General features: G+C 41.4%; 1 protein-coding gene across 1 annotated transcript; it reads right to left on the reverse strand.

Annotated features, from left to right (window-relative positions):
- Window positions 1–3,702: 3,702 nt before the first annotated feature.
- On the reverse strand, window positions 3,703–12,420 carry LOC143339279 (nectin-3-like protein). The gene is made up of 7 exons (XM_076760447.1): window positions 12,348–12,420; window positions 10,145–10,495; window positions 9,357–9,656; window positions 6,747–6,864; window positions 5,569–5,720; window positions 4,473–4,861; window positions 3,703–4,153 (listed from the first exon to the last, which is right to left on the reverse strand). Exons 1-7 carry the CDS (start codon window positions 12,418–12,420, stop codon window positions 4,148–4,150), a joined length of 1,389 nt encoding a protein of 462 aa, XP_076616562.1. The 3' UTR covers window positions 3,703–4,147.
- Between the last annotated feature and the right edge of the window lie 5,259 nt (window positions 12,421–17,679).

Consider the following 17,679-nt stretch of genomic DNA (forward strand, 5'->3'; position numbering starts at 1 on the left):
ATGCGGCAAGAGGTAAATGAAGAAAGGGACCTTGTGAGTGACAGTCAATATGTTCAATGAATATTATGCAAATGCACATCTGTCCCATGATTTATCTGATGCTCTGAAGGTCACACCACTGTAAAAGAAAAAATGTAAGGTCTATAGAGAGATATAGGGTGACAGCACCTGACTGTACTGAGATGTGGGGTTTGATACTGTGATTAATAAGTGTGACCTAACAAACTGTACTTCACATGGTACCTTTAAGAAATGACAATGATGTAATCATTTGACAGTCAAATATGTATGAAAAATACAGTAAGTGCATGTGTCTGGAATTTCAGTTATTCATAAACTTGTACATATGATTGCAGCCCTGAGGAGGATGAAGGCCATACGAGGAAGAGAGAGCATCATCATGGAGCCCTTTGGACCAAAACAAATAAATAACAAAGCCGTATTTGTTTATAGTAACAGTGTTGTGTTAAGGTTAGGCAAAGGTTATGTTAGGTTAATGTAAGTCAATCTTAGTTTATGATTATGTTAAGTTCAGGATATTATGATGAGGTGAGAGGATCATCATCGAGCCCTTTGGACCAAAAGAAATAAATAAATGACAAAAACGTATTTGTTTTTAGTTCTGCTCCAAGTGTTCAAATAAAGACGTGAATTTGTGTTTAACAGTAAATGGTAAACAAAGGTTATGAGATTATGGTAGGTTAATGTAAGTAATTCTTAGTTTATGGTTATATTAAGTTCAAGATAATATTACAATTGGGTTCATTTTACAGTTAGGTTGTAAGTGTACATTGTTCAAATGTGTTTGAAAAAAATAAAAACAAAATTTGAAAGGTCGTTGGGGTCTTATTCAAAAGTGCTAAAAGAACTCGGAGTGATTTCCTCACCTTTGTTTTAAGCAGCAATCTAAAATTTTTAAAATTCAGAGTCCCATTCAATCCTGTCCAGATCAACTCAAATGTATTTATGTATTGCCAAGTCATAATATACATTACCTCAAGGCACTTTACAATAAGGCTAAGGCCTTACATAATAAAGAAAGAGAAAACCAACAGATCTTACAATGAGCAAAGACTGGGCGATGGTGGACAGGAAAAAAAAACTCACTTTTAACAAGACAAAACCTGCAGGAGAACCACACTCAGGACCAGGAGCAGGTACATATACTGTAAACTGCTCTCTGTAGACATTGTCAGACTTGCAGCTATAATTAGAGCAGTACTTCACTATAAAAGGGATATCAGCAATAACAGATCACATGACTAAAGAAACAGTTTGTAATGACAGTGACAGTCGTGACAATGATACGGACAGCTGCTTGTTATACTGAGTATTAAGTTAAGGGATCGTTGTACATCGAGATCCTGCAACTGCCAGATCAGCTACACCTGCAGGATGAGGGCAGGAGGAGAGAGGACGGAGGGAGAAACACAACGACGTGAAATAAACAAAAAGTTACTGAAAAGTATTATGAAATATTCGCCTTTGAGATGCTTCTAGATTCTCATCTATGGTCGGCCTGACTGATGAGAATTAGAAAAGATATGAGGCTTGAAAAGTCCACACTTCTTCAACCTGAAGTGATTAACTCATCTTTGTTTTATGTGTCAGTTTGCGACCTTGCATTTGTACTTGACATCACTTCACTACCTCCTTCTGTCTGTGAAGTATCAGCCTTTGAAATATTGAAATCAATTCATTTTTATTGATATAGTGCAAATTCACGATATACATTATCTCAAGGCACTTTATAGTAAGGCCACGAGCTGAAATAATGATGAAAGAGAAAACCAAAATGCATCTAAATCTCAGGAAACACTAGGTGATGGTGGAAAGGAAAACATTCATATATATTCATGTATTTGGAGAAATGTGCCTGATTTTGCAACCTATCATGTTAGGAAGACATCGGTGCGCATGGGAGAGTGGCTCCCACTCTGCTCTCACGTGGGACGCTGAACTGAGCCACTGTGGTCCGGGGCCCCTATGTGGAGGAGGCGCTTCGAGGCTTGGAAACTGCATTTGTCCATCTCCCCCACATTTTTAACCCCAAATAAGGAAGGTTGTGTGGTTACTTGTAAAATAAAGTAATGGGGTTAGGGTTACACCCACACTATGGTGTATAGCCTATTTGACAGCCCTACCCATGGTGCACTGCTACCGCACTACACCATAACAAATAAGGATTGGAGGTGGAGGGATGCCTGTCACTGCCATGTGACGACACTGCAGCTCCTCAGTCAGCCTTTGAATTAAAAAAAATAAAAACACAATTTAGACAAGCATATGCAATACAACTTAAAAATTTCATACATTTCAGAGAGTAAACAAGAAGTGATGTTTGGGGGAAAAAAAAAAAAAAAAACAGTGAAAATTTCTTCCACAAACCTGCTGAGTGGATCAGCATCATCCAAAATTTGGCGAAGCAGCACGTAGGGGAACACCCTGCCCGACACCATAAGATCATGGACATCCTTCTTGGCCTCCTCCACTGCTGTGTCAATGGCTTCTGGCGTGCTGTCTTTCATGCAGACCCGGCGCAGATGCACTGACAGGGAGTCCTTGGTCTTCAAGCACAACAGGCAAAGGAGATAGTGCCTGTTGGGCTTCCTGGACATGTTTCTCTTAATCTGAAAAAAGAAGAAAGAAACAAGCAAAAAATAAAGAAACAACAAAGAGCAGCAGGAAAAATGTAAGTCAAAGAAGAAAAGTCAGCAGCAAATTTTGGAGTATATATTTTACACTTTTGATGGTGTTCAGTGAACACCAAACTCTCTGACCGATATAGACACCAAAACTGGTGTTAAATGTACACTTAAAGAGTACAATATACACTGGGATTTTTGCTGTGTAGAAGTAATCACTCCTCTTAAGAGAGGATTGGATTGCAAATCATGTGTGCCTGTACCTTTGCCTTTCTTTGGACCGAAATCCTCGAAGACCAAGCCCTTCCAATTCTGTTCCTTTATTGACCGCATGAGGAAATCTTTGTCCTCAGCTTTCTGTTGAGGGGAACCCAGGCCCTCAACACACTGCAGTTCAAAACAATGAAAAAACAACAAAAAACAAAAAAAACGCAATGTTTCCTAGTCTGTTTGATTGCTGCAAGCATGCTTTTAATGTAGTAATGCCGATCACTCACCTGGACTTCAAACGCTGCAAATCCGATGCAGGGTTGGACAACGGGACCCCGCCTGCTGTTAATCAACTGTCCATAAAAATGGAATTTTACCATTAATTAACAATAAACTACAGGCAAAAATAACAGAGGATTTTCTGTTATTTAATGGTATATCTCTTGTGAAATAGCAAGATATTTTCGGTCATTTGATGGTGTTTTTCGGACATTTGAGCAGCAGCAGCAGTCACAGCCCAGCTACCGGGCTGAACACAGGCCTACCAACAGGCTCACCTACAGCAGAAGCAAAGATTTTAAGGTGAGGTGTTTCATCAGCAATTTGACACATAGTGCCTTAAAATGCCACCAAGAAAAGCAGAGGCAAAACAGGATGAGGAGTATGTGTCTCTCACACAGGTATCAGATCTTCTGCAACAGCAGAAAGATGTTCACTACACTTTTACACCAACGACAGGACAACTTTAAAGGTTTTGTTAAAATCATTATGGAAAAATCACTCTGAGACTTTTAGGACTTTTAAATAAGACTCCAACGACCTTTCAAATTTTGTTTTTATTTTTTTGAAACACATTTGAACAATGTACACTTACAACCTAACTGTAAAATGAACCCAATTGTAATATTATCTTGAACTTAACATAACCATAAACTAAGAATTACTTACATTAACCTACCATAATCTCATAACCTTTGTTTACCATTTACTGTTAAACACAAATTCACATCTTTATTTGAACACTTGGAGCAGAACTAAAAACAAATACCTTTTTGTCATTTATTTATTATTTTTGGTCCAAAGGGCTCGATGATGATCCTCTCACCTCATCATAATATCCTGAACTTAACATAATCATAAACTAAGATTGACTTACATTAACCTAACATAACCTTTGCCTAACCTTAACACAACACTGTCACTATAAACAAATACGGCTTTGTTATTTATTTGTTTTGGTCCAAAGGGCTCCATGATGATGCTCTCTCTTCCTCTTATGGCCTTCATCCTCCTCAGGGCTGCAATCATATGTACAAGTTTATGAATAACTGAAATTCCAGACACATGCACTTACTGTATTTTTCATACATATTTGACTGTCAAATGATTACATAATTGTAACTTCTTAAATGTACCTTGTGAAGTACAGTTTGTTAGGTCACACTCATCATGACAGTATCAAACCCAACATCTTAGTACAGTCAAGTCCTGTGAGCCCACATCTTTGTACAGACCCCACATCTGTTTACAGTTGTGTCGTCTTAACACCATTATCTGAATCATAAAACAGAGACATGCGTTCACTTATTTTTTTATAAGTTTTTGAATTTTACTCACAAGGTCCTGCTCCTCAATGACCTTGTCCTCTTGCCACATCTGGCTGCCTTTGCTCGTCTTGTCCTCGTAGTCCTCCTGCAGCTCACGCATCTCCAGCTGAGACTCCTTCTGCATGTCGGAGGGACTCAGGCACAGTTTGGTGTTGCAGTCTCCCCTGAAGGTGCGGCGCCGTGACATGTTGCAGGCACCGACAAGGATCAGCAAGAGGATCAGGAATAAAACTCCACCTACAGCCCTGCCGACGATAGCGCCCTGGCTGCTGTCGGGTAAGGGAGCTGGCGTCAGGGAGGTGAATAGAGCTTGCCGCTGGTCCACAGCAGTGCTGGTTCCGGAGGCGTCATGCAGGAGGGATGCAGTGGTGCTGGGGGCGGCCGTGGTGGTGGGGGGATCTGCAGAGCAAACGTGATGAAAAGATTTAAACAGAGAGGAAGGACGGCAGATGGAGTGAGGAGTCCTAAAAATAAAGGGGAGAAAGACGCTCTTTATGTTCTGTAACAACTGATGAAGCGAGTGTAAATGGTTTTCAGATTAACTTATAACAACACAACAGAGCAAGCAAAGTTTTTGGATGATAGGAGTATGGATGATAGGAGTTGGCAATTGAAACAGTAAGTGTTTTCTGTCGTTATTTCTGGCTCACACTAGGAGTCAGGCTGTTAGCAGACTGTTTTTGTTGTGACTGTGTCACGGAGCACTCGCCCTTACTCTCCGAGTTTCGATAGTAGGGTCGGCTGACGCGGGTCACGCCCTCTATCTATTCATAACCGGCGAAATCCCGAGGGGGTGGGTTCAGCTGTGGCAACAAGCTGTGAGGGGGCACAGTATCACTGTATCCCTTGAGTGAGTGAGTTAGAATCAAAAGCAGCAGTTGCTTTGTTTGGAGAAGGATTAAAAGGAGCAGAGAAGAAGTGAAAATAAAAAGAGATGCAGAGTTCTCAGGATCCACGTCCTGACTTCACAATAATGAACTCCATGGACAGACACAGGAAGCAGATGGGAATCATTTCGTGTCCTGTGAGTTTTTCGACAAGGATTTATGTCAGTGAATCAATGGCATTTAACAAATGCAGGGAAACCCCCTCTAGTCAAAACATACCTTGTACCCAGAGGGTTACATCCTGACTGCGGAGGCCGATGTCATTCATCACTTCACAGCGATATACTCCAGAGTCATTACGGTCCAACGGTCGAGTGAAGGCAAAGCTATTGTTTGAGATCTCAACACCCTCAGGCATCGATCCATCCAACCTGTGCAGAAATAAAACATTACATAAATCTCAAGGTATACATCATACAGTTATACACAGACTTGAAGACAAAGACTAAAAGTTCATGCATTATTTTAAAACCTACGCTAAGAAGGTTATGCTTTCAGTTTGGTTTGTTTGTTGGTTTGTTTGTCAGGAGGATTACATAAGAACTACTTTTCCAATTTTCATAAAATCTTGTGGAAGGGCGTAGAATGTATGCCATACAGGAGGTTAAAAATTTAGGAGCAAAGCAATGCAGCGCTTTTATCTTACTAGAAAACTGAATTCATATGACATAAGCAAGAATATTTTGGAGACTGTTTGTAGAAGTGTTTAATATGTGTACATGGTATGGGTCCTTGGGGCAAACTGTCCAGAATCACAAGCATGACCAGTAAAATTACTGGCAAAGACCAGAAACAACTGGGATGTATATATAAAACACAAGTGAAACAAACAGCCCAGCAAATTATATCTGAACCTATTCCTTCATTTTCTAAATAATTTATACAACTTCCTTTAGGAAGACACTATAGAGCCACTACAGCAACAAAGACCATTTATAAAAAAATCTTTCATGCTAAATGCAATACCTAAATTCACAAACATCACTCAGACTTTGCCTTCTGCTCAAGACATTTGATTTTCGTTTTGCCAGTCTGCTCTCCGTTTTATATTACTCTTCTACTCTGGACTGCAGCCACAACATCCAGGAAATTTTGCACAGGCTGCCACTGCAGGATAGCTTGCTGTTAGTTAAGGAAATGCTTGATTTGATATGGAGCAGAGTTTTCTATGCATGGAGCAGAAATTTTAAACGTCAATATTGCAGTCAATAATATTATTTTAATTGTGGGAGGCCAAAATCATGATCGAGATTAATATTTGATTAATTGTGCATCCCTGACTTATCTGCACCTATAGGATGACAGTCTACCAAAATGGGTATCCCAGTGATCACATCTTTTCAAGGATCGGTGAGATTTGATCTGGAAGTTTTTCTACAGTTTTTGGAGATACTGACCTGGTCCATGTGAAGTGATGAGCACGTGGGTTGGCTTTGGCATCACAGATGAACCTCACATTCTCTTGACCCACATGCCAATTTTTGTCAGTTCCTGTTATCGATACCATTGGTGCAACTGTGAAACAAAATAAAACAAAAGGTTATGATTCTAAAAAGTTGCATCATTTACAGAGAGCAAAAAAATGATAGTGTTTTCTTTATTAAGGCTGTATTTTTTTGTCACCTCAGGCTGGTCGTGCTGACCAAAATGTATTTTATTTTTATTTCAAGAGGTAAAAGTCTAGGACTCAATAATCAGTCACTGTGATCCAGCAGCCTGATGACAAACGAGCTTTTCCAGAAGGAACAAAGCGTGCATTGTAAGCACAGTAGGGAGACAAAAAAATGACAAAAACAAAGGCTGTGCAGGACTGTAGCAGGGTACAGCATCTGCTGGTGAACGAGAGCCAAGAGAACAAACAAATGACCCTGGGTTGGTGGAAAGTTAGAAAATGACAGAATCACTCAGACAGTGGATGTACTGCAGCTTGCAAAAAAACTCCAGTGCCTCACCATGACAAAGAAAAAAAACAAAGGAAAATGAAGCACATGTTAAACACTGACTTAGATATCCAATTTTTCATTTTGAGTTCTCTGGAGGACAAGTGAGGAACTCCTTATAACACACAGGAAGATGCCTCAGCTTGCAGTGCCCACTGACCCCTTTCACACAGCTCGACATTTGAAATTGTTCTTCTTTTGCACTTAAAATCCCTCGCCTCTGCATTTGACATGATTTATTGAGCTCAAAAGTCTCTTTCTTCCTGTTAACCTCGGTCTTTCTGCATCTCCATCCGCTGCCCCCAGCAGCCTCCAGCGACTTGTGCTGCTGCTGAGGCCTAATCAGTGTTTCATAAAATACCTTCATTAGTCTGCACTCACACAGTCCAAACACAGGCCACAACCCTTACTGCATGCCAAGGAAGTATGCATCAATGATTATAACATTAAGACAACTCTTAAATGGCCCCTTTATGGGCAAAGAAGGTAAGGTGGTGAGCAGACTATTCATAAATCAAGCTATCAGCATGGGTTCATATCAATATGAAATAGTGTACCTGTCAGGGCTGCACAATTAGAGCTATAATAATGATTACTTTGCTACAAATAATGGATGGACAATGGCAATAATGGATCATGATTATCCAACTTGGTAATGTGCGGGGACACATGTTTTTCTCTAGTTCTGACTAACAAAAGTGGACACTAAAAATTTAATTAAAACTTGTTATGAGAACAAATGAAGAGTCAATAAACATTTCACAAATAATTGAGCAGCCACAGAAGATGTGAAGTAATGCACTGCAGCTAGTTAAAGATGGTGACATGAACGCCACAAAACCATTCAGACTAACTTTGAATATTTTCAGGTGGGCCAGATATTCTATATTTTTGTTATTGTAGTTTTTATCAAATATTGCTGAAACAGGAGTAAATAGAGCTTTTGTTGGGGCCTGCATATTTAGTTAGGTAGGGAGTATTTACTGCAGCAGGACAGCATAAGTGGGATTGACTCTATATATGGTAAACTATAGTGCCCATGTTCATCGTCACCTGGTGCAAAACACATACACATCTTTTTTTTGTCCAGGTCCTGAGTCCAAAAACTGCTATTGCAATTTCTGCTCACCAAGGACTTGCAGCATTAAGAGCTCCTTTTATTATTTCCATTTGATTACATAAAGAAAAATACAATTTTTCTGGTTAAAAATCTTCCTATAAACCTGAAAAAAGCTAATTTGGGCTTGAAATGTTGCTCTTTTCCAACAATTCATTGTTGGTTTTGGTCTTTTCAATAAGAAAAATATAGTATATCACCACACTTTGCTTGCCAGTTGTAAGAAAACACAGAAATTAAAAAGGTATTTTAATCTTCCAAAATCTAATCAATTTCAAAACTTCCAGGTTTGTAACTTTACGTAACTAAATAATACCTCCTTATTATCCCCACTAACTCTGTAATTGACTCAATTTTGGCCCACAAATCAGAAAGGTGTTACCCAAACAATGTACTAAATCTCCCATCTCACAGAAGCCTCTCTTGACAAAATCAAAACGAACTGAGAGGATGAACTCGGCAAAGTTATAGATGACAACGAGTGGGCCGGTGCATAAATGTCAGTGAATAACAGTATGTCTTGTTCCAGGCTCAATCTGATACAATTTAAGTTTGTCCATCACATCAATTTAACTGAAAACTCTCAAAAATAAATTCCAGTGTCGCAGAAACCTGTATTTGATGCCACATGTCACCAGCAAATACAACACACATTTTGGTCTTGTCCTCGTCTACAAGGTTACTGGACAGGTTATTTTCAAACACCTTGCTGAGGCCTTAAACATTGTGCTAACACTGTGTGCAGAAATGGTCACTTTCGGGGTATTACAAGGTCATCCAATAATTAGGAAGGTAACAAAGGACAGTATTGCCATTGCATCCTTATTAGCACATGGCTCAAAAATGTTAAAAAGAGTCCCTAATGTTCGTTGTATTCATTGTACCTGTGAATAATATATTTCTTAAAAAATAAATAAATAAATAAAAAGGTCTTATAACTCAGCACTTACATTGAACACTTAGTATGTATGGTATGCGAAACTCTGTTTGCAGAGCGGGGTGTCGCACCACACAGGTGAGTGTCTTTCCCTGGGCGTAGCTCTGTGGCTGCCACATGTAGCGCACATGTATGGTGCTGGTGCCGTTGGGCTCATCCATACTTTGCCTCTCGCTTCGTCCGTACAGCTCCGTCTCCCAGAACACCTCAGCAACGGGACGGCCACGCTCCGCGATGCAGGTGGCCACCAATGACTCATTCCCACCATCCAGCAGAGCTGTGGGACTGGCAGACACATAAGCCTTTGGCTCCGCTGTGAGAAGAAAGGGGGGGGGGGGGGTGACAGAATGGAGAAAAGATTACAAAATCAGATGATGTATGTATACCACTTCTATGTAGCATGTACTCATGGCTTGATATCTCCCCCTAACGAACACCTGCCCCACTCCATACAAATGACCAAAAAGTGTCTATAGGGGGGGAAAGGGTGGAAAAGGTTAAACCTGACAAATCAGTTTTTCACAGTGAGTGACAGTGAAGTGACTGAGATGAGTGGGACCACAGCACAGCAGCTTACACACAGCTGCAGAATCCTAAAGGGATTTAAGTCTGCATGTCCTCTGTCCAGGTAGTAATTTAAAAAGTCAGGTAGCTTCAGACAGTAGTTTATCCCTCCAGGGAAGACACTTAGTGGTCACCTCAACTTTGCTTAATCACAACCAACAATGCCCTGCTTTGGAAAGAACAGCATGAAGAAGCACTCAGTACAATGAGAAAGGAAGTGTCAGAGCTCCACTTTACCTAATACATCAACATGGGTGGATGCTTGGGTGATGCCCAGAGGATATGTTACCGCTGTGCAGGTGTAGGGCCCGATGTCTGCAAAGCTAGCTCCACTGATGGTAATGGTAACATCTTGCACAGATGGGGAGACAAATGAGGCGCGTCTGACATAACCCAGAGAGATGAAGATCCCAAATTCGGGGCTGAACCCTGCCAAGGTAATGTTGCCTGTAGGAAGACAACGTTCCCACGAGCTCTGTGTGAGACTGACGTTGGAGCCCACTTCTATTCTGCAGCTCAGTGTGATGTCCTTCCCCAGCACTGCTTTCACTTTCTCAGGAACAACCACCTGGAAACTGCTCACACCTACTGAGAGAGATGGAGAAAGATAAGAATCAGATAAACAACAGCAACACATCATTTTTTTGCAGCTTTAATTCAATTGTAAAGATGCATTGCTCAAGACACTTTCACTGGAGTGGAATCAGACTTCATGGTTTTTCTGATGTGTTGTCTAGCGTTGGTAGAAAACTGTCTGCGAATTCAAATCTAGCTTTAAGTTTCTCCTCATCCACTGTGACAGCTGCAGCACCACAGAAGAGGATGTGCTATCACCAGACGAGATTAGAATTCAAAGTATAGGAGCTGGAATGTGCTAATCCAGGGAGCTACTGTAGTGTGGATAAAATTACTGTTTTTCTAGAGTACTGATCAGCATTTACACTAGAAAAAAGGACAATGGGGCTGCAGCTAATGATGACTAATGATGTCAGTTATTTTCTCAATTAAACAATCAATGGTTTGTCAAAAGAGTGACCTACATCTTCTTACATGTGCTTTTTAATCAGCACTTTTCTTACTTAATAGGCTGTGTTGTGTTTTACTGGCACACGGCGCACACACACACACACACACACACACATATCTGCTGCATGTTTAATAACGGTAAGGTGTTGGCCTACATTTTTCTGAATATATCTAGTATGTTCTGTGCTTAAAAAATAAAAATAGAACATTTTTTCATTCATGGGAATCCCGTTTCCTGGGATTAAACCCTATTTCAGACATTGTAAGAGGAATTAGATGTCACTTCCTGTCTCCACTAGTTGGCGCTATGACTTTGACTCCTGATTGTCATGTAGATGTGTTCAGGGTGGTACTTTCATCATACCTGTGAAGTCTGGTGCAGATCAAACCATTTATACCAAAGTTATAGCAATTTCGTGTATCATGGCTAGAAATCAAACCTCGAACTTTTAATAAGCATCATTGTCTAGATGGTACACACCAGTTATGATCTCAATTAGATCATTTCTGTAGGAGGAGTTTGTTAAAATGCAATGCGTAGGAAATGTCAAAATTGACCACAAAATTCAAAATGGACGATATTCCTGTTGAGTTTAGCCTATGGGTCCATAAGACTTTTTTGTGTGTCTGGGTGTGATACATGTGCTTACCAATTTTCGTGCATATTGGTGGACTGTGCTATGGGGGCTATTGTTGTGAGAGGGTGTGACCAAGCAATTTAGCCACGCCCATTGACGAAATTCAAATGATATGTTCAGGCCCGGACTGTTAATAAACATGTGAAGTTTCAGGCAGATCCAACAATGTACAGCGCAGTTAAAGCAACTTCCTGTGTTTTGGCGAAACATCAACCTTCGCCGTGCTGTCAGGGCAACACCGTTTGACGACACCTCATGATCTTCACAATATAGCATTACCAAGGTCTGAAGACCTGTCTGAGTACATTTGAGTTGGATACGGTCAACACGCTCGGAGCAGCATGTCAAAGTCTAAAACATGTCATGTCCTGTCCCCAGCAGGGGGCGCTATGACAGTCATGTAATATTGCCATGTAGATGTTTACAGGGTGGGACTATGATCAAAGATGTGAAGTTTGGTGCAGCTCAGACCTTTAATGCTAAAGTTATAGCAATTTTGTGTATCATGGCGAGACATCAAAATTCACCTACACTTATGGCCACGCCCTTCAAAACCTACCTACAGTATTATATACATGTATACCTACAGTAAACCTACAGTATTTAAGGTGTGTTGTTTGAGCTGTAAGTCAGAGAGATTCATGTTGGCCTCCAACGCAGCACAGCCCGTTTGAACACAACGAGGACTAGCCGAGATTGTATCGGTGGCTAACGGTAGAGCAACTTCTTTCATGAGCCTCAGAAGTGGAAAAATGACAAAGAAAGCGTTAACTCACAGGTAAGCACGAACAAGGTGAGAAGTGACGTCAAAAGTAGCCGTCTGTTAGAAGGCAAACTCCTTTTCTCCATGTTTCCTTCGTGTCTGCGTGTCTGTGAGTTAGCTCGCACTCTGGATCAGGCACGTGCGGGGGGGGGGGGCGGAGAGTGCTGGAGCACCTGCTCCTTCGCCCCTTGATGCCCAAAGTGCCCTTTTGTCAGTGTTTTTTTTTTTTTTTTTTTTGTAAGTGTGTGTGTGAAAGTCTGTCTGTGTGGCCCAAAATAATAAATAAACAAAGTAATAATAATTTAGATCTGTCCTCGGTCGGTCACATGATCCACGTAGACGGGCCCAGACATATCTTGTAGCTACCAATCCGCAATGAAACTTTTTTGGGGGAGGGAAAGTTAATGTGCTTAGCAAGCTCAGTCATGAATACAAATCACTTTGTTGCAGTGTTTTCTGGCAGGAACGGCTTGCCATACAAAACGGCGTTTTTTACGCGCGTTCTTGGAGGACTTCATTACGGCGTAAAAAGCGGCGTTCTTTGTGCGTATTACGGCGTTAAAAACGGCGTAAAATCTAAAAAAACCCCCGGCGTTTTTTACGCCGTAATGAAGTTGAAACGCGACTCAATGTGGCGCATTTCTATGGCAAGCCGTTCCTATGGCAAGCCGTTCCTGCCAGAAATACGCCACATTCAGTCGCGTTTCAACTTCATTACGGCGTAAAAAACGCCGTTTTTTCAGATTTTACGCCGTTTTTTACGCCGTAATGCGCAAAAAGAACGCCGCTTTTTACGCCGTAATGAAGTCCTCCAAGAACGCGCGTAAAAAACGCCGTTTTGCGCATCAAAACGCGCGTAAAATACGCGCGTTTGTGCGCACCACAACGCGCGTAAAAAACGGCGTTTTCCTAGTATGATAATAATCTCCACCCTTCTTTTCTCTCAGCCACTGAACTTGAAGCGTCTGCGCCCAATCGCTGATCAAGACAAGCAGACCAAATCAGTTCAGCACAGATCTCCTTTGTGGCATAGTTTGTCCTGACTTACCTTGTAGGTAATACAAGGTATTTTGGGTGATAGGCAGGAACACATCCCATAAAATAGCTTTGTCGTTATTTTAAATTCATCTTCCATGCATCGTTTATTTATTTTTCTTGGTCAATGCTTCTATGTTGTTGATTTTGTTGATTTTCACCGGTTTACTCCCTGGCCAATGAAGTGAAGTGGTACAGTGGTTAGAGCTCTGGAGACACACACACACACACACACACACACACACACACACACACACACACACGTATGTATATGTATCTATATGCAGCCAAAATATATGTCTATATATCCTAACAATGCATGGAAGGGGAGTTTAAACAACGACAGAAATGAGAGGAAGTACAAGTACACACAGGCTTCTGCCACCATGTTTACTAACACAGGGCTGCAAAGTCAGTGGGTTTACATCCAAACAAATACATACAATACAAAGGATTCGAGTAATTAATGCCACTCGCACCTGTAAGCTAAAAGGTCTCTGTTTCAAAGTCCAGAGCTCTAACCACTGTACCACTTCTTCACTCCATTGGTCATGGAGTAAACCAGTGAAAATCAACAATAACATAGAAGCATTGACCAATAAATACATACATACATACATACATACATACATAAGCATGGAAGAGGACGACGAAGTTAATTTATGGGATGTGTTCCTGCCTATCACCCAAAATATTAACCTACGAGAAACTACAAGGTAAGTCAGGACAAACTATGCCACAAAGGAGATCTGTGCTGAACTGATTTGGTCTGCTTGTCTTGATCAGCGATTGGGCGCAGACGCTTCAAGTTCAGTGGCTGAGAGAAAAGAAGGGTGGAGATTATTATCATACTAGGAAAACGCCGTTTTTTACGCGCGTTGTGGTGCGCACAAACGCGCGTATTTTACGCGCGTTTTGATGCGCAAAACGGCGTTTTTTACGCGCGTTCTTGGAGGACTTCATTACGGCGTAAAAAGCGGCGTTCTTTTTGCGCATTACGGCGTAAAAAACGGCGTAAAATCTGAAAAAACGGCGTTTTTTATGCCGTAATGAAGTTGAAACGTGACTGAATGTGGCGTATTTCTGGCAGGAACGGCTTGCCATACATTTCTGGCAGGAACGGCTTGCCTTACGCGCGTTTTGATGCGCAAAACGGCGTTTTTTTACGCGCGTTCTTGGAGGACTTCATTACGGCGTAAAAAGCGGCGTTCTTTTTGCGCATTACGGCGTAAAATCTGAAAAAACGGCGTTTTTTACGCCGTAATGAAGTTGAAACGCGACTGAATGTGGCGTATTTCTGGTAGGAACGGCTTGCCATAGAAACGCCTGAAGTGCACCGTAAGGTAGCTCAACAGCATTACACTCCCTCTGCTGTCTCCCTCTGGTAACTACAACTACGGCTAGTACAGTGAGAATGCAGCGTTAGAACGGTATTTTGAACATACAGCATAAACAAACACAAACTATCATAACAGGAAGTAAATATTTTTAACCTTAAACTATTTTATAAATAGAGATGCTTGCGCTAGGGCGGCACGGTGGGGCAGCAGGTAGTGCGCGTGCCTCACAGCAAGGAGGTCGCTGGTTCGATCCCGGGTTGGGCAGGGCTGTGTGAAGTTTGCATGTTCTTCCCGTGCATGCGTGGCTTCTCTCCAGGCACTCCGGCTTCCTCCCACAGACCAAAAACATGCTTATTAGGTTAACTGGTGACTCTAAATTGTCTTTAGGTGTGAGTGTGAATGGTTGTATGTCTGTGTGTCTGTCTATGTTGCCCTGCAATCGGCTGGCGACCAGTTCAGGGTGTACCCCGCCTCTCGCCCATTGTCAGCTGGGATAGGCTCCAGCCCCCTGCGGGTATAGAAGATGAATGAAATGAATGAATGCTTACGCTATTTCAGGATAGGAAAAATACGACATATGAGGCCGATGATGTTGATCTATTGCTGATTATTCAACCCATCACATTTAGAGATTTGAAATGATGACTCACCGTCCATAGGACCAGCACAGGAGGAGGGCCTTTTTCCAGTCTTTGCTGACTTTCTCCACATTTGTGAGGTGGGCACTCAGATTATCCACTTTCTTTTCACACAGAGTGATGTAAACACAAATTGGGGGGGGGGGGGGGGGGGCATAAATCAAACAGTGTCACTATCACTAATTCTTATTACTACACTTACACTTTGCTGGCACCAAAAGTAACCTGAACACATGCGCTTCTTTCAGTCTGTCCCTGGTGCAGGAAAGACAGTTGGCAGCAGATTCCTGGTACCTTTTCCTGCAGGACTTCCCCATCTCTGTCCACGCCAGGCCCCCCTGAAGCCTCACACATGGCCAGCCGAGGGTACGGAGCCGAGAGGAATTTTTACTTCAAGCGGAGGGAGGAGCAAAAGAAAGAACGAGTTCAATATGTCTTAGGTAAACATGTGGCTTGTTTTTTGTTCAGCAAGCAGATTATCTATGTGAAATTGATTAGTCTTTACTATGTGAAATTGATTAGCTTTTACATTTTCTTACAGCTCGGTGTGGCTGACAGCTGCCGACGGAGGCCAAAGTGAGTGGTATCGTCCAGAAAGAAGACTGGGTATCAAACAAGCCACAGTTTTCTGATGTCATTAAGGCTTGGTCCCCTCCCGTCTCTGTACCCGTAGAGAGTGACGAGACCATTATAGCCTCCATAACCAAACAGCAGTGGAAGGGGGTCGACATGAAGGACTTTGGCGGCGCAAAGAGCAAAGGTGAGCATGTCAGCAATTTTGCCCACAGAACTGTATTGGGAGGTGGGATACCTGTTTTTTTTTTTTTTTTTCAAAAACATGGAAGGGGTAAGGTGCTGTATCGATGCACAGACCTTCCCTTGTGAATATCACCCTGGCAAAGACACTTATGGGAGGAGAATGAATCACTCCCGGAAGAATCCTAATGTCATGCCTGTGCCGTACAGGATGAACTTTCCAGATGGACCGAGGGACACCATTTTACTACAAGCAATAAAGGCCATTCCTGTGAATCAGGAATTACTGTGGGACTACAGTGTCAGAAGGCAATCATTTGGAGGTGAGGGGATGGACTTGGATTGGTCGGATCAGTAAGGACAGCACAAGGTGGATCACTTTGCTGGCGGTGATGCTTTTGAATATGGAAAAGTTCATTTTTGTGTATATACGGTGATTGTTTGCATGTTCTAGTAGATTTTGAAACACTTAAATATGTTGATTGTTTTCAGTTTTTCACTAATTTTGGCTCTATACTTATAGCTCAGTGTGCTTATTCTTTTTGATATTTATACTGATTTTTTAATTTATACTGTTCTTTGTTTGGTCAAATTAAAATAAAGTTTACCTTGAATCACTTCCGAAATGACTTCTGTGAATCTGCATCAGTGGATCCCCAGCTCCAAAAACTCTGTCCAGTTTTGTTAGATCACATGGACTGATATGGTTCTCACTTTTCAGTCATTTGAATGAAGTAAACAAGAATAATCAGTTACCGTTCAATCCAGATATGGGTGAGCAAAGTATGTGATGAGGTTCTTCACCACTTTGATGGATGCTCAGATAAGCTAGATCCAGCACTCCTGAACTCACCTGTCACAGGGCTGCAACTCAAATCATGGTTTTCTTCTGCCATCTACTGGACAAATTCTTTAACTTCAGTCCCACATAGATAGATGGAATTTGCCATTTCCTAATGACTTTTCATAAAGTGAGCAGGATAATTAAAAATGAATAAATTCCTAACAACAACAACAACAACAACAAGGATAATAAATGAACTCTTTCAAAGACATTTAATTTATAAATAGTGTTATTCTCTTGCCATTTCATGCTGCTATAAAAAATTGACACATGGTGTATTTATTTCCCTTTAAAAAGTCTTTCCTCCAGGTAACATTAATATTGTTCTTTCAGTCAGTTGAATGCAGTAAATAAATTAATGAAATATTTGAAAGACTTCCTCCAGCGACGTGTGTGAAATTCATAAACTTACTTGGTATCATGTCACTATAAGTGGATTGTCAGATTGACGCTTGACAAACACTAATTAGTAAAAATGACTACTGATACTACCATTCCACGCAGCAGCAGCAGCTGTTTGTGGGAAGCACAATACAAATATACAAATACGTATATACAACTTTATTTATACAACTAATTTCATCTTCTTTGAAACTCAAGAAAGATGCAACCACACACACACACACACACACACACACACACACACACACACACACACACACACACCCCTCAACCAATTCTCCTCTCTTGTGCCTAAACCTAAGCAGACCCTGGATCCAGGTCCTGGCACAC

The sequence above is a fragment of the Chaetodon auriga genome, chromosome 20 (genome assembly GCF_051107435.1).
Source record: "Chaetodon auriga isolate fChaAug3 chromosome 20, fChaAug3.hap1, whole genome shotgun sequence".
NCBI lineage: Eukaryota > Metazoa > Chordata > Actinopteri > Chaetodontiformes > Chaetodontidae > Chaetodon > Chaetodon auriga.